General features: G+C 49.1%; 4 protein-coding genes across 9 annotated transcripts; 1 reads left to right on the forward strand and 3 right to left on the reverse strand.

The window, feature by feature from the left end:
* Window positions 1-1,895: 1,895 nt before the first annotated feature.
* Window positions 1,896-7,522, forward strand: il7r (interleukin 7 receptor). Its single transcript, XM_029169644.3, has 9 exons — window positions 1,896-1,973; window positions 2,049-2,458; window positions 3,623-3,755; window positions 5,232-5,383; window positions 5,464-5,615; window positions 5,699-5,855; window positions 5,924-6,011; window positions 6,082-6,154; window positions 6,265-7,522. The coding sequence occupies exons 2-9, from the start codon at window positions 2,350-2,352 to the stop codon at window positions 6,631-6,633; spliced, it is 1,233 nt and encodes a 410-aa protein (XP_029025477.1). The 5' UTR covers window positions 1,896-1,973; window positions 2,049-2,349; the 3' UTR covers window positions 6,634-7,522.
* Window positions 7,444-10,428, reverse strand: capslb (calcyphosine-like b). Of its 5 annotated transcripts, XM_055513289.1 has the most exons (6): window positions 10,271-10,420; window positions 9,770-9,951; window positions 8,654-8,831; window positions 8,373-8,582; window positions 8,175-8,291; window positions 7,444-7,790 (listed from the first exon to the last, which is right to left on the reverse strand). In XM_055513289.1, the coding sequence occupies exons 2-5, from the start codon at window positions 9,904-9,906 to the stop codon at window positions 8,190-8,192; spliced, it is 627 nt and encodes a 208-aa protein (XP_055369264.1). In that variant the 5' UTR covers window positions 9,907-9,951; window positions 10,271-10,420; the 3' UTR covers window positions 7,444-7,790; window positions 8,175-8,189. The 5 variants fall into 5 exon arrangements, with proteins under 5 accessions (XP_055369264.1, XP_029025480.1, XP_029025479.1 ...); XM_029169647.3 differs by lacking the exon at window positions 8,175-8,291 and having other exon boundaries at window positions 9,770-9,908; window positions 10,271-10,428; XM_029169646.3 differs by lacking the exon at window positions 8,175-8,291.
* Window positions 10,429-10,748: 320 nt separating this feature from the next.
* Window positions 10,749-14,438, reverse strand: LOC114867190 (gap junction alpha-1 protein-like). 2 transcript variants are annotated; one of them, XR_008696249.1, is made up of 3 exons: window positions 14,133-14,438; window positions 11,273-13,966; window positions 10,749-11,136 (listed from the first exon to the last, which is right to left on the reverse strand). XR_008696249.1 is itself a non-coding variant. In XM_029169645.3 (2 exons), the coding sequence occupies exon 2, from the start codon at window positions 13,504-13,506 to the stop codon at window positions 12,622-12,624; it is 885 nt and encodes a 294-aa protein (XP_029025478.1). In that variant the 5' UTR covers window positions 13,507-13,966; window positions 14,133-14,438; the 3' UTR covers window positions 11,176-12,621. The 2 variants fall into 2 exon arrangements, 1 of the variants encoding a protein (XP_029025478.1); XM_029169645.3 differs by lacking the exon at window positions 10,749-11,136 and having other exon boundaries at window positions 11,176-13,966.
* A 4,124-nt stretch (window positions 14,439-18,562) lies between these two features.
* Window positions 18,563-21,020, reverse strand: LOC129604914 (uncharacterized). The gene is made up of 2 exons (XM_055513287.1): window positions 20,235-21,020; window positions 18,563-19,701 (listed from the first exon to the last, which is right to left on the reverse strand). The coding sequence occupies exon 2, from the start codon at window positions 19,575-19,577 to the stop codon at window positions 18,696-18,698; it is 882 nt and encodes a 293-aa protein (XP_055369262.1). The 5' UTR covers window positions 19,578-19,701; window positions 20,235-21,020; the 3' UTR covers window positions 18,563-18,695.

A 21,020-nucleotide genomic window follows, 5' to 3' on the forward strand; every position in this document is an offset into this window, starting at 1 on the left:
GTTGTTTCTTTGTGTTTATTACCACTCACATTTGTGAACGAAGCAGTTTCAGCTGTGTGATGTTTTTCACTTCACTATGTTAGAAGTGAAGCAGGTGTCGCGATTTCATGAGAGTGGCCCAACGATATCAGGCTGAACAGATGTTCACAGACCATTTAATGTTGTCCCAGATGGATCTGAAAACTGGTCCAGCTGAGCCCACAGTACAGATGCAGACAAGTTAGCTTGATGTGGATTATTAGAGGGGTTATATCTACATCTTTATCACAGCACCAACCAGGCTGCAGGCCTGTGAACAGGGAGGGAGGCGACTCCCACAGCAACTGTGTGTGTCGGTTGGACCAGCATTGTGAACAGAGCAGCTGGTTCTGAGGTTTACCTGTAGCCCTCAGGACACTCTCACCTGCCACCTGATCGTCACAGGAAAACATTAATGATCTGCTGATGGTTCCAGCACCACTTTGAAGCTTGTGAGGCCTGTGTCCTTCAGTGGGTTCTGACAGAGCTGAGGTTTGGTTAGGGAATGGGCCTGATGCCTTGTGGTAGTAGAAACGGTTCTGGTATTACATGGGAGAGTAAAAGAAGGAATAGGGTCTAGTACTGCTGTACCTGCAGTAGCCACCTCTACCTCCACCACTACATGCAGTACTAGTGGTACTAGTACCAGTCGTGTGTGTGTTCGCCTGCTGATGTGCTGAAAGCCAGACTCTGGCTCGAGGAAGAGGATGTGGTAAAAGTCTCGCCTTGGTACAGAACCTCTCGGGCCTGCAGAGCCGGCAGCACGGGTCCACAGAGCACGAGCTCGTGTGGAGATGATGTCACGAAGGAAGCCAAGAGGAGACGCAGGAAGCGCAGTCTGAACAGGGGACGCATTCATGTGGCTGTTGTAGCCGGGCTTCAAAGACCCGCTGGGTTTGGTGTGGCTTCGCTCCGAGTCAGCACTACGACCGGTTCCACTGTGGTTTCATCAGAGGTGTAGGTGTTGACAGGGAGACAGAAATAGATGGTGCTGCTGTAGGTTTGTAGCAGCTACACTCACATCTCAACTCCAACCTGCTCTGAATACTGCAGTAAACTTGTAGTAGAACAGAACCTGGTCCTTATACTGTGTGTATTATGTGTCAGGCCCTGGGACCCTCCCTCCTTTTCTTTTCCCAGGACCTGGATCCAGAACCACAGTCGGTGTAAACAGGTGTCTCCAGATTCCAGTCGATGGCAGAGAGAAAGGCAGCGAACACATGAAACCACAGCTGTAGATGTTCTCGATGCAGAGATAGGAGACGAGGCTGTGGTTTGAGGAAGGGGGGAGGAACGGGGGAGGAAGGGGAAGGGGGACTCCACCTACATAAGCTGCGCAGGAGTGTTAACCCTTCACAGTCTGAAGCTCTGTCTCACTCTTCAGGAGTATGTCCTAGTAGCTGAACTGGCTCCAGAGCACGAACCCACCGGACCACGTGTTCTGCCCTTTGTGTTGAGGTTAGGTTCTGTTCAGTTGAGGCTGTTCTCTGACATCACTTTTCACATTGCAGGAGAACCTGCCTTGTTGTTGTCTGGGCTCAAATGTGCCTGGAACCACACAGGTCACTGTAGGTGAGAACAGGAACCTTTTCCCAGCATGCCCTGCTCTCCATATACTGTAGCACAGTGCTGAACCACAGGGAAGCAGACATGTAGAAGAGAAGGCAGGTCTGAGGGTCGGGTCAATCCATCCCAGAGCCATCAGAACCACAGAACAGGCAGTGCACAAGCACGTGTTGATGTGTACTGGGTACTGGGTACTGTCTGTACTGTGTACTAGGCGTGGAGGGGTGAGGGCCGTACAGGCGCCTGGAGCCGTAGTAAACGGAGACACGTGATTGTTCTGGCCTCATTTGAAAACAAACCAGAGGAGACAGGAAGTGGTTTGTGCTGTTGAAGAGGTGTCGGCTGCAGCTCGTCGCTCAGCACCAGACGAGGCTTGTTTCTCTTCACAGGTGAGCTCAGGAGCTACTGGCTGTGACAACATGATCCTCGGCCCATTCGCCCCAACTCTTCCTGCTTCTCCTTAGGTACCGAATGTGTGTCTGTCCTCCTGCAGACAGGTGGGGGAGGTGGGAGTCGGAAAGCGATCGACGGGTCAGACTGGTCCTGGTCCAGTGGGCTGTGGAACCCAGCTGCGTCCTGATGTGTTCAGCACTGACGGGGTTAACTGTGTGAAACTGATGTTTACTGATTTACAGAACATCCTCTGAGAACCGACGTTCACCCAGCAACACCTCCACCCCCTTTGCTGAGCGCTGGCCACGCCTCCTTCCTCTCTGACGAGAAGCGCTGCGAGCTGCAGGAGGTGCCGCCAGGTGAGACGAGGAGATGCCGTCCAGCTGCAGGATGGCTCTGCTGCTGCTGCCGCTGCTGCTGCTGCTGCTGCTGCTGTGGACCGGGACCTGGGCTCAGAGCGGGGACGGAGGTGCCGAAGCTGGTGAGACCGTCTCTGTTTCACATCCTAGCGTTTCAGCACAGTCCCAGTCAGGTTTCAGATCCCGTCAGCGTAGTTGCAGTGTAACATGTGAGAAACTACTGCTACAATGGGAGCAACTGGCCTCACACACACACACACACACACACACACACACACACACACACACACACACACACACACACACACACACACACACACACCTGCTGGAACCTCTGATCTGATGCTCTATTTACTCCGGCCCGCACAGACGGCCCAGTTCTGATCACAGCTGTGACCCGAGCTCAGAAAGGAAGACGCTGCAGTTCAGAGAAACCATCACTGATCTGAGGGAGGTTTTCCACCACCGTTGCTGTCAAATTGTTATTAATTACAATTAAAGGCTTGCGTATGTGGGATGGGTTTAGTTTTGTAAGGTCTTAAACCATACCTTGAAAAGTGCTGTGAGAAAATCTTGTTGTGATTTGGCGCTATATAAATAAAACTGAACTGAATTGAAGCTTTTATTAGCAATAAACAGTTTGTTAGCGATTATCAGTAGATACTAATGTAAAAGTAGATACAGTACAAGTCTCTCTGTGTCTCTGTTTGCGTTTGTCTCTGTGTCTCTGTCTTTGTGTCTCTGTGTCTTTGTATCTTTATGTCTCTGTGTCGCTGTCTTTGTGTCATTGCGTCTTTGTGTCTCTGTCTCTGTCTCTGTCTTTGTTTCTCTGTCTCTGCGTCTTTGTGTCTTTATGTCTCTGTGTCTTCGTGCCTCTGTGTCTCTGGTGGGTGGTGGTAACATGTTGTGAGAATTGTGTGTGGGAGGACGGCTGAAGCCTCCTCTGATGTTATCGTGTGTCTTGTTGATTGAACAAACATTTATATTTAGAATCAGCCTCACAATAAATAAATACAAATAAGGAGAAAAGAATACGATATAGATACAAATGTTGAAACAAATGAAACCATAAGTAAAATAAAGTAATGTAATGAATATGTTGATAGTGTTTATGCTACAGTACACATGTTTCACCTACAACAGTTTAACAACCAGACTCATTTTTTATCTTTTTTGTACCTCCGTCACTTTTCATTCTTGGGTTTTGTTAGTCAGTTTGGGACGCTGCACAGCGCTGCGTGTAGTTAGAAGCTAAGCAATAACTGGGTTGTGTGTTTGTCCCTCAGAGCCCAGGATCAGCTGCACCTCTGATATCACCCTGGAGAGAAACAACCTGACCTGTGAGCTGCTGGGAGGCCCAAACCACGACGAGGACGACGAGGACAGCCAGAGCGAGGGCATAGAGAAGATGAGCGTGTGGTGAGGCCGGCGACGTGGAGCGGCTTCACCTCCTTCGCCTCCTTCACATCCTTCACCTCCTTCGCCTCCTTCACACCCTCACCGCTTCGCCTCCTTCACATCCTTCACCTCCTTCGCCTCCTTCGCCCTCCTTCACCTCCTTTGCCTCCTTCACCTCCTTCACACCCTCACCTCCTTCACACCCTCACCTCCTTCGCCTCCTTCACACCCTCACCTCCTTCGCCTCCTTCACATCCTTCACCTCCTTCGCCTCCTTCGCCCTCCTTCACCTCCTTTGCCTCCTTCACCTCCTTCACACCCTCACCTCCTTCGCCTCCTTCACACCCTCACCTCCTTCGCCTCCTTCATATCCTTCACCTCCTTCGCCTCCTTCACACCCTCACCGCTTCGCCTCCTTCACATCCTTTACCTCCTTCGCCTCCTTCACACCCTCACCGCTTCGCCTCCTTCACATCCTTCACCTCCTTCGCCTCCTTCGCCCTCCTTCACCTCTTTTGCCTCCTTCACCTCCTTCACACCCTCACCTCCTTCGCCTCCTTCACATCCTTCACACCCTCACCGCTTCGCCTCCTTCACATCCTTTACCTCCTTCGCCTCCTTCGCCCTCCTTCACCTCCTTTGCCTCCTTCACACCCTCACCTCCTTCGCCTCCTTCACACCCTCACCTCCTTCGCCTCCTTCACACCCTCACCTCCTTCGCCTCCTTCACATCCTTCACCTCCTTCGCCCTCCTTCACCTTCTTTGCCTCCTTCACCTCCTTCGCCTCCTTTGCCTCCTTCACCTCCTTCAACCTCCTTCGCCTCCTTCACTCCCTTTGCCTCCTTCACCTCTGATGCCTCCTTCGCCTCATTCAACCTCCTTTGCCTCATTCAACCTCCTTCCCCCTCTTTCGCCTTCTTCGCCTCATTCAACCTCCTTCACCTCCTTCGCATCCTTCACCTCCTTCAACCTCCTTCGCCTCCTCCATATCCTTCGCCTCCTTCACATCCTTCACCTCCTTCATATCCTTAGCCTCCTTCGCCTTTTTCGTCTTTTTTGCTTCCCTTGCCGCTTTCACCTCCTTCGCCTCCTTAACATCCTTCGCCTCCTTCATATCCTTCACATCCTTCACATCCTTCGCCTCCTTTGCCTCCTTCACATCCTTCACCTTCTTCGCCTCCTTCATATCCTTCACATCCTTCGCCTCCTTCGCCTCCTTCATATCCTTCACATCCTTCGCCTCCTTCATATCCTTCACCTCCTTCGCCTCCTTCGCCTCCTTCACATTCTTCGCCTCCTTCAACCTCCTTCACCTCCTTCGCCTCCTTCATATTCTTCACACCCTTTGCCTCCTTCGCCTCCTTCATATCCTTCACATCCTTCGCCTCCTTCGCCTCCTTCATATCCTTCACCTCCTTCGCCTCCTTCGCCTCCTTCACCTCCTTCGCCTCCTTCAACCTCCTTCATATCCTCCTGATGCTGTTTTCTGTCCACAGCTACATTGACTATGCTGCAGCCACACAGAAGTGCGAGGAGAGTCTGGGCAACAGCATCAGCCTCATGATGCCGCCGATCTCTGACTTCACTCTGAGCGCTCACCTGATTGGAGGCGGCAGCATTAAAGCGAAGCTCAACCTGCAGAAAATCGGTATTAGCAGCGTGGTCCAAAGCTCAGAACACACAGCAGCGTGGTACTGATACAGATGACTGTTTGTTCTGTCTTTGCAGTGAAACCCAGAAGTCCGGTCGTGCACAATATCAGTTTCAACCTGGACTCTAACCAGGCCGTCATTTATATTCAGACTCCGTACCACAACGACTACCTGAAAACAGACAACCAGCTCTTCCAGCTGCACATCTGCACGACCGGCAGTGAAATGGTTTGCGATGACACAAAACAGCATGTGACCTCATGAATCATTCAGCAACGACTGGATTGATCTGTTTTCCTGTGTGACCACAGACTCAGAACGTATCAGCATCAGACCATATGAAGATCGACATGCAGAGTCTCCACAGAGACGCAGAGTACCGCGTCAGAGTGCGGGCGATACCCATCAACCACCTGCAGGGCAGCTGGAGCGAGTGGAGCGACACCTTCAGCTTCACCAGTCCTGCAGGTACAAAGCACTCAGCTTCAACACACGAGGCAAATGCTCAGAATCAAACTGGATCCTTTGTCTTTTAGCTGAGCGTCCGGACGCGTACGTCCTGGTCCTGTGTCTGGTATCTTTGGTGGTGGTGAGCGTCAGCGCCGGCTTCCTCTGGAAAAACAAGTAGGACTCCCTGGACAGGAAACATGGGACTTCACACAGTTCACATTAACAATCCTGCTCTTATTGACAGAATATTCACCTACATGTGGCCAAGCATCCCCCATCCCAAACGCACGCTGGTGCAGATCTGCAAACCAAACAAAGTGAGTGAGCCTCACCTGGACAGGGTTTATAGAGCCTCCTGTCATCCTGCTGAGGGACCAGAGCTGCTACGGTTACAAGCGGCTGCCTGACTGAGCTGTGCTCTTTGCAGGGTCTTCTGCTGAGCTTCAGCCCTGAGGTGTTCAGTGCCCTTAAAGTCTACCCGGTGAAGGCGGCAGACGAGGAGGCGGCCGAGGAAATGCAGCCTGCGCTGCCTCCAGCTGTTGCTGAGCAGCCCAGCTCCACCCAGAGCTCTGACTGCAGGAGCACCACCAGCGTCAGCACGGAGGAGCTGGAGCTGAGCAGGAGCTGCTCTGACGGAGAGGAGAGTGTCCAGAGCAGCAGCCCGTCCCCCGTCAACGTCCTGCCGCTCTGGGACGGACACGACCGCAGTGGTGGAGGAAACCAGCTGGAGGCACTGGGAGCCGGGCAGCAGGAGGAGGCCTACGTCACCATGTCCAGTTTCTATCAGATCAAGTAGATCTGGACACACAGGACCAGAACCGGGTTTATCAAACTTCTGACAAATACACTTTGAGGCAGTGAGCAACCAGAGGAACAATGCAGGTGATTTGATTGTAATAATGGACCGAGAGCCCAGTGAGGCTTGATCTCACCTCGATGTGGAAGTTTGGTCTGTTGTCATGTGGGAAAACGAACATATGTACATGTCTCTAAAAATCATTTATGACTAACAAGCGCGGCTCTCTGCTCCCACGCAGTCATTCATGACCTCAGATGTATAACCTGAAACACACCTGCACGCACTCAGCCCTCACGACGCCAGTGTTCCTACGCATCTGCCTCAGTCTGTCGGCTGGAGAACCTCCGGCACCGCAGGACGGAGCGAGAACCACTTTACTGGCTAGAAGGAAGTCTCCTAATGAATAGTCTGTCCCTCACTTTCACAATATGCCAGAACCCTCTCAGGAACCAGGAAACCTAGGACCTCCAATAATACGTTTAGAACCTCCCTGACTCGTCATCAGATCCAGCAGAAATGATTTCTACAACAGTGACCTGATAGGAGCACAGCAAACACTGATTGAGCCTTGGGATTTCCTAACAGGCCCTAGAACCACAGAGGGACCACAAGAACGTCCTTCATGTAAAAGAACAGGTTACAGGAACCTGAGGTCCTCGTAGTGACACCGGTCACCTGTCTGTGATCTGGGATGTTACAGTAGGTGTCGTGGAGACGACAAACAATGCTGCTGCTCACCTCACACTTCCTCGGCGTCTCACATTGACTGTGCTGTATAAAAAAAGGACTGATTTCTGTGTTCAGACGTTTGTTTACACGTGATTTTATTTAAAACGCAGATAATGTCACATCTCAAAATACAATAAAGTAGAGAACTGGAATAAGAGCGAATGGAGCTGTTGTTTTCAGCTGCATCACAACGTGGACCGAGGTACTATCAAGTCACTGTTGAACTACTGTGGCACGGTTCTCTAGTGACTGAATTAACTTCCACCCTGGTCTTATTACCCTGATCACTAGTTCAGGTGTGAGGCATCTCCTCGTGTGGGCGCTCACAGCCTCCAGGCGTTTTTCATCATTAGGATGAAGTAGACGTCGCTGTCAATGGAGGCGCTCACTCCACTGTAGTAGTTGTCAAACTCCTCCTTGGTCACCTGTTGATCACAGGAAACACATTAGTGTTGACAGGCAGCTCGGCCACAGAATGCAGCGAACCACTGAGTTTAGTAGAAGTTAGATTGGACAGCTGCAGGTTTCCCTCACGATGACTGTGAACATAAAAGCCTCCACCAGGGTTTCACTGAGAAAACAGGAGAAGAATCCAGGCTGGTGAATCTCAGGTTTCTGGCAGCTAAACCAAACATTTGGCCAGACAGAAAAAGGAAAAAAACGATTCGGTCCAGAAATTGAAAAGGATGATTTGAATTTACTGGGAAATAAAATGAAGCTGCTGCTTCAGATGTGATGGGACAGAATCCCGGGCAGAGTCAGAGCAAACACCCTCCACCCTCATCACCACCAGACACTGAGCTTGTTACCAGAACGACGCCAAGTCAGAGCTTCCAGGCATTTCGCATCATCACAATAAAGTAGACGTCCGTGTCGATGGACGCACTCACACCAGCATAATAATTCATGAACTCATCCTGGGTCACCTTCAGAGAGTAAAGCATCAGTATTCACACAGTGGCAGATGGAAGCGGTGAGGAGCCGGAGCCCTGCTGGAGGACGTTTACCTGCCCGTCTTTGTCGTACGGAGAGTCAAAGTTGTCCAGGAACTTCCTAAAGATCTGATCTTCTGTCCACTCCCCGTTCTGGTACTTGGGGTGGCACTTAACATTATAAACCCCCCTCAGGTCCTCGATGGTGATCACCCCATCGCCCGTCCTGTCCAGCTTCCGAAAGGCCTGTAACACCACCTCCCTCCTGGCCTGAGACATGGGCGGCTGCAGGGTTCAGGTGAGGAGGTTAATAAAGGTACCACCGCCACCAGTACGGCACCAGTCACAGTATTTACCCTCAGAGTGATGAGGAACTCGTCGAAATCGATGGACCCGTTCCCATCACGGTCAAAGCGCTGAAAGACATCCATGGCCTCCTGTTTGTCCATCGGGATGCCGTAGTCGTTTAAGCCCTTCAGAAACTCTTTGAATTCCAGGGAGCGGCTGTTGTCGTCATCCATTATTTTAAAGGTTCTGATTAAGACAACACAAGTGAACAGCCAGCACATGTAACATCATGAGCTCAGCCTCACAGACTGAGCCGTTCTGTGATGTACCTGACGGCGAGTCACTGGACTGGCCGTCAATAAGAAGAATAAGCAAATCCTAACATGAAGGGAGCTGGACTCAAACCAGCTCCACTGATCTGACACTAAGACTGGCTCGGTGAGGTTCAAACGTGTCTAAATCCTCCTCCCCTGTGCTGCAGGAGCATTAATGACTGTGTGAGTGATGGGTGTAGGTGCAGAGCTACAGCTCACAGCTCAACAACAGCAACAAAACCACAGAACGAGCAACAACACGCTATTATGTGACAATAAACCAACACACATCACAACATCCTGCCGCCGCGAGTGTAGCACCATGTACGGTTCATGTTCGACAGGAAAACACCAACCTCAGCTCTAACTAACATCCTCACCATCGAGCACAAACAAGCCAGCTTTGATAAACAGGCCAGAACAGACACCCTCAACGCAGTCAGAAGTTCAACTATTTTATAAATGTGAAGGATTTATGGGGTGGCTCAAATGTTTAGGAGGAGAACAACCTAAAGAGGACGCGCAGGTGTTTGTTCACCGGCCTCGCTCACGTTTAGCAGAGCAGGTAGTGAATTCAGAGCAGTGTCATTGGTTTGGTTTCCCCTTTAAGCTTCTTTTCAGTACGTGCTGGTAGAAGGTCACACAGGAGTCACTCTTCATCATCCACTCTACTGTTCTGATCCACCAGTCCACTGCTGAGAATACACAGCAAACTGAATCTGACTGACATCCTGCCGCCCGTTTAACACGTACAGTACATGAGCGCTGCCCTTCATCGCCCCCCACAGTTCGGAGACGAACACAGCACCTTAAAAGAACTTATTGAGCCGAGCTTGTGATGTGATTCGCTGGTTCAGGGCCGCGGCTCACCTGCCCAGACCTTTGATCCCAGACGAACCTCGGGCCAGACACTGCAGGCGGAGCTTCTCCAACGGGTCCGTCGTCTCCGACAGCTGACGTTTGGCGTTCGTCGCCATCTCCCGGTCGTGTCTCGACGTCCCCGGCATCTCTGGACTCACACAGATGAGCCGAGTATCTGACAGTTGGAGTGACTTCAAGGGACAATAATTGAATGCGACGTATGAGCTGAACTACTGTTCTCCATTCAGCTAGCTAGCCACTGACCTACTAGCTATTAATTGACCAGCTACTAGCCCATTAACTGTGCACTAACTGCTGTTCATCCTCCTGTTTCTGACAGTTTCCTTTAATATTTAGTTCATACCTGCAGTATAATTACCTGTTTTTTCTATTTTGACGGACTTGACAGGTCAAAGTGTTTCTATCTGCTGAACGTATGCAACATGTTTCTATCCCATAATAACACGACTCCCCCACAGACGTGTTTCTAAAATCGTGTCGTCAACTCACCGACTGATCCTCAGTTTCTCTCTTAACTTGAAGTTTGGTGTCGAAGCTGCTTTTCCGCAAACGATACTGGTTACCGTGGAGACCGCGTTCTGCGCTCTGATTGGCCGTTCACTGTGCTTCGGTGGAGATCCAATCATCGTGCCTCCGTTAGAAACAATAGAAATTTTATATTCAATATAAAATATTGGAACGCACACAGGAAGTCACGTGCTAATCGCCTTTGTCACATCTTTATAATCTATTAATTAACGTGATGTGTTTCTTATAAACAGTCAATATGAATCTTCACCTTTTCCTTATTTAGTTCAAACATCTACTGTTGGAGCTTGGCAGTGCCTACTGAAAACCGAGAACCTTGTCCCCGAATGTCTTAAGTGCTTAAGTTTTATTCTTTAGTTTGCATTTAGATGTTGTATCACATCATAATGTGAATTTCCATCTGGGATGAATAAAGAATCTGTCTATTTGACATGATATGTTTATTATTGCTTATTGTCGTGTAGTTTTTCTTTCTGTATAATGACAGAGGGATCTTTGTGCTACTTGACTGACAGATATTCAAAGAATTCATACTGAAGTAAAATGTCTCTGGTGTTAAGAACATTTCACAACACACAGAACCAGTGCGCCAAACGGGCCGTGCCTGTGTGCGTGCTGTCAAATGAAATGCTGAGCAGTCCTACAGGAACCGGTCTGAGCATGTGAGGTCAACGACTACATGGAGAGAAACAGAACATCACTATCACAAAAAGCATTCAACACCAGAGTCTCCATCCAGTGTCTCATGGTCCCAACAAAGTGACTTGATCTGCACAGGAACATCAGTTTACAGGGAAGGTTCTGGACCAGTGGGTGAAACCGTCCATCTGGGGTCAACACAAAACCAAAAGGAGTCTCACTAAAAATTCGGTGACATGTTTATTTTATTGTCTTTAGAGTAGAATAGAATTCATTGTCATAGTAACAGGTACAACAGAATTGCCAAGAGAGAGAGCTGCTTACTGTATGCGCGCCGCCACACATTCCTGAAGCTATTTAAGCAAGCTGCAAAACAGTACAATACAAGAACCACACAGTACAATACGACAACATAAACACAATACCAGTACAAGTGGAATCTTTATATCTTCTATCCATCTTTATATTTTTTCATGGACAGAGGCTGAGGGAGGAGAGCAGTTGGTGAGACTGGTCTTGGGGGGGGGGGGGGGGGGGGGGGGGGTGTATCTGCGTCAGTATAGTGAGTGTTTAATGTTGTATGGCCGAAGTGGCCAAGATGTTTACAGTTCAGTCCAACGGTTATCCTTGGAGGGAGACATACTAAGGGAAGGAAGGGAGAAGCACAACTGGTGAGCTAGACTGGACTGGGAAAAGGAGGGGGAAGGGGAGAGGGACAGAGAAAATACAGCAATGTAATAAAATAATTTTCCAATCTATATCAATAGCCCACTCGGTCAGGACTCCTCCTTCAGGTCTATGGAACACCCACTGCAAGAGTTCAGTCTCTTTATTGTCCATCCGTCCTCTTTCCACCTCAGAACGGGCTGAGATGTTCATAATCAGTCCATCAATCAGGATTAATTAATTTAATTAATTAATTAATTCCAACAGCCGAGCACCAATAGACCCCAGGACCGCTTTTTCGTGCCAGTAAACTGGCTGCAGCTTTTCCAGTCTTCACATAAAGCAGGGCACCTCCACCCTGTTATCGAGGTCCAAAATATGAATACGTCTTCTGCGACGGACAGTGGCCCGAGACGCAGGAGGCACCAGGAATCCCACAGGTCCCCATGCGTAAGCAGAGGCAATCGTCCCCTTCAGGCAGAGTGGTTCTCCCAGTATTTCTTTGCTTAGTACTCTGTCCAATGCGCTGGCCAGGAGATTAGCTCCATGTTCAAAAATATTTATTCCAGAATAGCAGATTAGGGTGCTGAAAAGACAAGACAAAAATAACAGGAGGAGCAGAGAAAAAACACGTCTGCACTGCTTAAAGGCGCAAGTAGGAAATTTAATCCTGCAAAAAATATGACCAAAACTGAGCCAGAACCAGAACCAGCTTCTGATGGTTTGGTTCTATTGAGCTACACAAGACTGGCGTCTGAGTCACTGATTTGAGGAATGTGACAATACATAGACCAACATAACAACTGTCACGCACAAAGAAACGTAGACGAAGCTCCAGCACCGACACACGAGGTGAAACGTTTCAGACACACCACCATCTAGTTCAGGTTCTGTGTGACAGCATGATTTCCTCTTTTTCAGTGACGTTCAGACCTGTTACTGATCATTTTGATTATGGCATCAGTGTGTATTGTGAAGCCCCGCCTCCAGGCTGAGGTGGGAGGGGCTTACAGGATCAGGTCGTCCGTTCTGTCCCGGCCTCTAGCCTTGGTCTCTTCTTGTTGTATGAAGGTCTGAGTCTCCCCCTTTCTGTTCTGTTGGTGGGACTGGCAGTCGGTTAGGTCCTGCTCAATATTCGTGTTGGCAGTGTTCTGCTCACTGGTGTGTTTTTGGGACAAACACTTTGAGATGTGCTCAGTTTTTGTCTTGTTTGCTTTTAGTTTTTTCACAATGACACATAGAAGCTCTATGAGGTTGAGCAGCAGCGACACCAGTGACACAACCAGCATGAAGAGGATGAAGATGGTCTTCTCTGTGGGGCGGGACAGGAAACAGTCCACCTTGTGTGGACAGGGAGACCTCTCACACACATAGTCTGGAGCCAGGCTGAATCCCAGAACAAACCACTGCAGCAGCAGGAAGGCCACCTCGAAAACAGACTTGAAGAGAATGCTGAGTATGTAGGTGGAGAGCAGAGCTGCCTCCATCTTCTTCTTCCCCAGCTCCTTGGACACAAACCTTTTCCTCACGTTTAGCTTAGCAGCATCCACCACATCTCCTTCCTCCTCCTCAAACTTCTTTTTGATCTCGTGGGTCTGGTGGAAGACATGAGCCAGGTACAGGAGGGTGGGCGTGGACACAAAGATGATCTGCAGCACCCAGAGGCGGATGTGGGAGATGGGGAAGGACTTGTCATAGCAGACGTTCTGACAGCCTGGCTGCTGGGTGTTGCATCTGAAGGCCGACTGCTCGTCGCTCCAGGCCGACTCCACAGCGGTTCCCAGGATCAGGATCCTAAAGATGAAGAGCACTGACAGCCAGACCTTCCCCCCGGAGGTGGTGTGGGCCTGGACCTTCCTTAGCAGAGGACTCAGAGCGCTCCAGTCACCCATGGTCAGACAGGAAACGAAAAATTCACACCATTCACACCTGTGCTTGGTTTGTACAGCTGCTAGTTTGATTTAAGCCTCAGTCCTGCAGCTCTGAGATCACACAAACATGGAGCATGGACATTATGAGAAGGAAGCGATGACGGAACCAGCCTGGCTGCAGTCCTGAGTAAGATGACGAGTCGGTGATGTTCACAAGATGAACAGAAACAGAGAGTTAACAACACGTGTTGTGGAAATCTACAACATGATGAATCATCTTGTTTACTTGTGACAGTAAGACAAACAGAGTGTCCACTGCAGGAGGAGAAGCCTTCTACTGTAAAAGGCACGTTCCTCCACCTCCACACACTCCTCTGAGCCACAAACAGTCTCGGTTTGGTCAAACAACCTCATGGATATCACAAGCTTCTAGATTCCACAAAGCCTCTCTTCATTTTCTTACATCTTTGTTTCTTTCTTCCTGTGAAACATCAAAGTGTTTGTTAAAAGCTACAGACCTGAAGACACAAATGGTCCCTTCACTAAATTTCTCCCACAATACGTCAATAGATTTGTGCGTTATCTTCAAATGAGTGATTAATTTGCAGATAAATGGAATCACACGGCTTCGGTTTCAGTGATCTTACCTGTTGTTGGCTTGAACTCTCTGACGTGCAGTCGAGCGTTCAAAGGTTTTATTTCAGAGGGACAGGCTTCAGACGTGTAGTTTCACTTTACATGGTTTCATCATCAAAACCTTTCTAGTTGCTTTTAGAGTTGTATTTGGTTCTTAAAAGCAGCTACATGCTAACGAACAAGTGTGCAAAACCAGCATCACATGCACACGTGTGTCCCAACGATCACAGATCACTCTACATCTGTAGACAGAGCAAATGTTTGAATCAACTAAAACATAAGTGCTGACCCGATCTGACTCTACAGGTTCTGACTGAGAGAATCAGTGAGTAGTAGAAATTAGAGGCTCCACAACAGGAAGTTTCATACATACTAATTCCTTAAGAAGTGAAGTGATGACAGGTGTTGTGCGTGCTGCCAAAATGAAATGCTTTATGTAGGTGTGTAGGAAAAAAAATAAAGTAGGAGCCTGATCATGGAGAACTGGTCCAGAAGCCTTCAAGGCTGGAGAACCTGGAGGTCTTCATGAGATGACGACCAGCAGGCAGCAAACTAGCAGCAAGTCTTACTGTGGAGAGTCACCTCAGCTACGAGAACATGACAAGACCCCACGGGTCCCAGTAAAGAACCAAGTTAAACACCTGAGGCCTTGTTTGGAGCCCATTAATAGACCTGAGGCCTCACAGAACCCAGTTAATGAGGCCGAAGTTTCTTTAAATAAATATGAACAAACTTCCTGTTGAGCAACATATCAACAAGCCTTGTTCCTCGTTCCAAGTTAATCCCAGAGGGGAAATTCCAGAATCAGATTAATGAGGTAAAAAAAAAACTGAGCAAGGACGCAATGTGATGACATGTCAGGACTTATGCACAGTCATCTACACACAGTTATAGGATGACATGTAAACATCACACAGTGGGCGGAGCATGTGGTACAGACTGGTGGGACTAGAGCCTCAGGTGTGACGTCACGATCAATGTAGAAGCTGTAGTGTAGTCTGTATGACTGAATTATAGAGGTGCATTGAGAAAATAGCGATGTTATTAGAAAGAGCTGAATGTGGAGTTGGTGAACTCAAGCTTCGACAAGAGTCATAATTCGGACCAGAGCTAAACAAGATGCAGAGAGAGTGTGTCAGTGTAGAATGTGTTCTACCTCACACGTTACATGTGTCCAGGTCTAAGCTAACTAGTTAACCATCTTCAGCATACGATCGTCCATGGTTCAAGCATCGAGTCCTGATCCAACCCACATGTACCAGCGCCAGGACCTTCCTGTTTAACCAGTTCCCATCAAGTCCAAACCCACCTGCTCAGCCTGAGGCTGAGGCACAAGCACCTCACACTGCTTGAACTGACTCTGAACGGTAAGACCTTCATTTGCGTTCTTGGGCTCATTGAACAGTTCGGGTCGAACCTCTGCCTCGTACAGACGCTGGCCACTGGTCAGAGACCAGCGTCTCCCTGGTTCAACTGATGACGGCAGCACAGACGCAGGACGAGAGAGATTTGAGCTTCGTACTCATCTGCACTGAGCGGCTGTGAATGCTCTGGATCCACTGACTGTTATGGTGTCGACTTAGCTCTGACTGTAGAACTTGGTGGTTTGCTATGTTTTCAGCCAGAACCAGAGCCCTGGTGAAGAGTCTGGGAGCCGAAGACGACCTCATCTACAATGAGAGCATCAATGAAACCTTTAAGATGCTGACCCTACACATGCACCATCATTGAGCAGATGCTGATGGAGCTTCTGGAGGACGCTGATGGGCCCCACGTCAGTACTTCTACAGCAAAGCAGGTTCATGTGGGAGCAGCTGGTTAAACACAGTCAAACGAACTAAAGCTTGATACTATCAGGAGACAAGGTCATGATAACTGTGGTCATACACAGTTAAAGGTAATTAGTGAATGCTGGCTAAGACAACACAGGAACACGAGCTAACAATCTGGCAACTGGGCTATGGCTGAAGCAGTGCTTAAATACAATGAGTGTGTCGTTGCCGCCTCAAAGTTTATTTTTTATTGTCTGAGTTGCTGTCTGTTTCCACTAGGTGGCGCTTGTGCATTGGACACTCGCTGATTGCTGAATAACGTGATTACGTTAAAAGGCTTTTTTTCTTTTTCTTCTCAGGAAGCTCAAGAAAACAAGTGTCGAAATGCTGAAGGTGAAGAAAAGCGAGAAGCTGACGTTCGTCTATCAGATGGTCTACAACAGCAGCGGCATAGAGTTCTGTGGAACAGTGGGAGAGGATGCCTCCTCCTGCGGGTTTGCATGCGTTCTGCAGAACGTTGCCCAGTTTCCATGCCAGAAATCTGACAGGTTAAAGTAGGACCAGATGGAGGCAGATTCTGGTTCTGTAACTACTACCTTAGAACCATCAAACGGAGGCAATACAACAAAAGTACAAAGTGTTTTATCATGATGAGCAAAAACATCTGAACTCTGTAATAACTGAGTCAACATCTGGTCAGGGTGGTGGAACTTCAGCCAGGACGGGGAGGAGGAGGGACCCGGTCCAACTCTACCGCAGGTGAACAGAGGCCGGTTTGAAACCATCTGCTGTTCAGAAAAAATCTAGAGTCTCTATGAAACGTTGCTGCATGAAAGCATCAGTGGGCTTTAGGTTTGAATTCTGATTCTGATCAGACGTACAGTGAGGAAAATGAGTATTTGAACACGTTGCTATTTGGCGAGTTCTCCCACTTAGAATTCATGGAGGGGTGTGAAATTTTCATCATAGGTGCATGTTCACTGTGAGAGACATAATCTAAAAAGAAAAAAACAGAAATCACAATGATTTTTTAACTATTTATTTGTATGATACAGCTGCAAATACTACCTACATGTATATACTGTTGGTGTATTACCAACAGTAACCTTGGAAACGGTGGTCCCAGCTCTTCTCGAGTCTGCTCCTCCCGTGTAGTTCTGGGCTGATTTCTCATTTTTCTTAGGATCCCTGAGATTGTATGAGGTGAACAGGTGTCTTTATGCAGCTAACAACCTCAAACAGGTGCATCTAATTTAGGATAATAAATGGAGAGGAGGTGGACTTTTAAAAGCAGGCTATCTTAGAGGGTCAGAATTCCAGCTGATAGACAGCTGTATCATACAAATAAATAGGTAAAAAAATCACACATTGTGATTTCCTGTTTTTTTCTTTTTAGATTACGTCTCTCACAGTGGACATGCACCTACGTGCTACATCCATCTACAGTTATATGTCTGCAGACTATTCTAGTGTTTGAGGTCTGACTGGCTCTTAAGTGGAAGCTGGTTCTGTTTCCTGCAGAGATCCAGATGAAGGGGCGTGTGCTGCAGCTGCTGGAGGATCTTCCTGCGTCGACCGGTTCGGATCAGTGTTCATAAGAGTTCTGACGCTTACTGGAACCGGTCGTCACGTTTCTCCTGTTCTTCCCCGGCTGGATCAGGATGCCACAGAAACATGTGACACACTGTCAGCTCGTCTCATTGTTCATAGACCTTCCTGAAGCGTCTGGCACCTCCACCGCTCAGAGAGGTGCAGCTCACTTGCTGGTCAGCGCCATGAACAGTGAGTTTTCCCAGCATCATTAACCAGTCGTGTGATCGGACCTGGGTCTTTAGAAGCTGGTGTGTCTGACGCGCAGCTCTAGCAGATGTTCAGATCCTGCTCTTCTGATCCGCTGCAGTCCTGACATCCTGACCGTTCTCAACCAGCTGGTTGGTCTCAGCACAGGCTCCGTAACGGAGGACGCTGGTACTGGTGTCGTACTGACCACGTGTGTGTGTGTCTGCAGGTGGACGGTCAGAACCAGCTGGCAGAGCCACTGCCCCCTGCCCTGCAGGAGGACGGGGAGCTCCGCTGGGCGGCCCAGCTCCTCTGGGCCTCCCAGCGGAGCCTCCTCCTCTGGGAGAGACCAGAGCTCCCAGTAGGAGTCCTGCTGGAAGTGCTGGCTCTGGTCGTACGCGGACTGGGCCTGATGCAGAACCTGCTGAGCAGCGGGACAGACCAGAGCTCCCAGTAGGAGTCCTGCTGGAGGTGCTGGTTCTGGTCGTACATGGACTGGGCCTAATGCAGCCCAGCACAGCTCCGTAAAACTGTTTGACTTTAATTTTGTTTTGTTTCATTACTCGTGTTGATAAACACTGGTAGCGTTTTGTTTTACTGGTTCCAGTTGAACTTTCTTTCGTTCTCTGGGAATTTTTCCACTTTTCCAAACAATAAATGTGTTGATGTGCAACGGAAACATTCACACTAACCTTCCTGTGCATGCGATCAGGCGGGATGAGCTGATCTGGTTTTAATGCCGTGTTGATACCTGCATGCAGGCGTGAATCAGACAGAACCAGTGGATCCAGATCTGATGACGCTGCAGCGCCGCTTGCTGCTCGGAGTCGGTTTCCTGCGTCTGGCTTTGATACAGACCAGGTAAGAATAACAACACCACGACCACACGATTCCTACATTTTACTTTATTAATTATCATTATTAATCCATTATTTCTGTCGTGTTCGTTGCGAGCTACTGTTCCAGGCCTGAAGAACTTTGTTAAATATATACATATGAATCACATTACACAGACTCTACAGCTCATTTGTCAGATGCCCTGTTTCCTGCCTCTGTCTCTGAGTCCAGTCTGGAACTGGTACTGGTTCTGCCCAGTAACGATGAGGCCTCGCTGCTGTTGTCCACTTCCTTCTCTCTGCCTTCTTTTCCGTCTGCTGACACCGGAGTGGATGTTTGGGTGGAGTTGAGCGGCTCCTCTGAGCCTTCTTCCGCCTCCCGCAGCCGTTCCCTGACGCCGACCAGCTCCTGGAACACGACGTGGCACTGGGCCGTCAACTCGCTGACCCCGTCGGCGGCTCTGAACGCGTCCATGGACTGGAACAGCTTCAGGAGGTCATGGGGCAGCTCGGCCTTCTCATACAGTTTCAGGAGTTCGTCCAGATCGTTCTCCAGGCGATTTACAATCTTCAGGAACTGTTTGATTCTCCTCAGACTTTCTTCTTCTGTCCTGAACTGTTTGATTTTGAACCCAAACACGGCTCCTCCCGCTGCCACAGAAGTCAACGCTGCTGTTATTGCAAAGCCGACGGCTCCGGTGAATGACACAGTGAGTCCAGCTGCAACCGCAACAGCTGCACTAATGAGTCCGGTGTAAAAGCTCCACTTTGACTTGGTGTCCCACTTCTGGACCTGGATCCCTATCTCCTGGATCTCAGCGTGAAGGTCCCTCAGCCTGGCCTCCTTTTTGTCATAGAGTTTGAGGAATAAAGCAGCTTGATGACGTAAAGCTGTTGTTCTGTCACAGACCACAGGAAGCTGCTCCTTGCTGCATCCGTTTGGTGCTGAGTCCATGTTCTGGTAACCGTCCGAAGAGCTGGTTTTATAATGAGCTGCTGAAAAACGGATGCCCCCGACGTGTTCCCAGGCTGCTGGCTGGGATCCTCTCTGCTGGTCCTCACCGGTCATCCCGCAGAAGGCGTGTGAGCAGCTCTGGGTCCAGTGTGTTCACTGACCACAGACCTCTGAGCCAATCAGCACACAGGACGACTCACCTGTCCCATCAGCCAACGGGGGAAGGGAGACATGGAACCTGAAGGTTGAAGGAACAGATAAATAAGCACAGTGATGTTGTTTGCACTGAAAACACCTTGTGGATGTTTGTGAGCCTGCTCTCACTAAATTCCTGAAACATGAGGACTTTAAACCTGATGGTTCCTCTGGGTTGGTTCTGGTAAACTGGTTTTCGGGGAGGACACAGTCAGGGAATGAGCCCCAGACATTGACCTGTTTGCGTTGGTCCTCTGATTCTAAGAGATCATTTAAGTAGTAGGTAGATTTTCTGTCCTTCATGCCAAACACTGATGACATAACACTTGTTTCAATTTAGGCTCCTGCACAACAACCTGTGTTTGTGGACCTGCACCGGACATGAAACGGGCCGTGCAGACGTTCCAGGTAGTGGTGCGCGACAAACAACAACATCGCTGGATTCTGTGAAAAGCTTAGAGTTCAGCAGAGGTCCAGGACTACTATACCAACCAGGTCTGAGCTTGTTTGACCAGATCTCAGTCGGAGCTTTGAACCCAGATTCTTGAATAAGTCAGAGACTCAAGCTGAACCCACCGTGACGAAGAATTCGATTCCTTTAGAGGAGCAGGTTTCAACTCCAGCTCAGTGTCGTCCAGCACCAGCACCGGTAGAGGTCTTATGGTTTTACCTGTGTCTGGCTGTACCTGTTAAACTAGAATTAGAGTTGATCATAGATTTCATGTACAACGACACAACCAGCTGTTTGTTCTCAGGAATAGAGCTGTCTGTGTTTACCGCTGCTCTGTGACGTTTGGATTCTGTTTACTGCTTCTAGATTCCTTCTAAACATCCATGTTTGAATACGAGGGGGCGTGGCCACCACGTGTCACCTGCGGGGGGCGTGGCTACTACGCAGACGCGGGGTGGTGAGGCAACCAGTAACCAGAACTGGACCCAAGATTCTCCAAAGTGAAACAACTGAGGCTGGGCCCAGCTCGAAGAACGAACTGATCCGGTTCACTCAGCTCCGTTCTGGTTTATGCTCATTGTTATGTTTCATAACAACCCTAGAGCTGCGCTGTGACGTGGTCACGTGTTTATGACGCATCTTCGACGCTACATGGACCCAGACAGGTGGAAAATACAGGCAAGTAACTGCAGGTCGGCATGAGATTTACTGAACCCGACGAGGTTCTTATAAATAGAATGACTAGAACGTATATAAATAGTGGGAAGTGTTGTTTATGAAACAGCAACGACGGACGGTTCAGGGAGCGGTACCAGGAACCAGACAGCTGGATTCAGCAACAGAAACGGGTTTGTGTGATTTAAGCTAAGTCTGAATATGAAACCGAGTCCAGCCCAAAGGTTTGTGACCCA

Source organism: Betta splendens, chromosome 12 (assembly GCF_900634795.4).
Source record: "Betta splendens chromosome 12, fBetSpl5.4, whole genome shotgun sequence".
NCBI lineage: Eukaryota > Metazoa > Chordata > Actinopteri > Anabantiformes > Osphronemidae > Betta > Betta splendens.

Coding starts and splice junctions, on each gene's coding strand:
- il7r (XM_029169644.3), top strand. CDS start 2,350: ATGCCGTCCAGCTGCAGGATGGCTCTGCTGCTGCTGCCGCTGCTGCTG. Junction 5,856..5,923: donor CAGCTTCACCAGTCCTGCAG/GTACAAAGCACT, acceptor TTTGTCTTTTAG/CTGAGCGTCCGGACGCGTAC. Junction 6,012..6,081: donor GGCTTCCTCTGGAAAAACAA/GTAGGACTCCCT, acceptor TCTTATTGACAG/AATATTCACCTACATGTGGC.
- capslb (XM_029169647.3), bottom strand. CDS start 9,906: ATGCCGGGGACGTCGAGACACGACCGGGAGATGGCGACGAACGCCAAA. Junction 8,832..9,769: donor GGGATCAAAGGTCTGGGCAG/GTGAGCCGCGGC, acceptor TGTCTTAATCAG/AACCTTTAAAATAATGGATG. Junction 7,791..8,372: donor CGTACGACAAAGACGGGCAG/GTAAACGTCCTC, acceptor TGTGATCAACAG/GTGACCAAGGAGGAGTTTGA.
- LOC114867190 (XM_029169645.3), bottom strand. CDS start 13,506: ATGGGTGACTGGAGCGCTCTGAGTCCTCTGCTAAGGAAGGTCCAGGCC.
- LOC129604914 (XM_055513287.1), bottom strand. CDS start 19,577: ATGACCGGTGAGGACCAGCAGAGAGGATCCCAGCCAGCAGCCTGGGAA.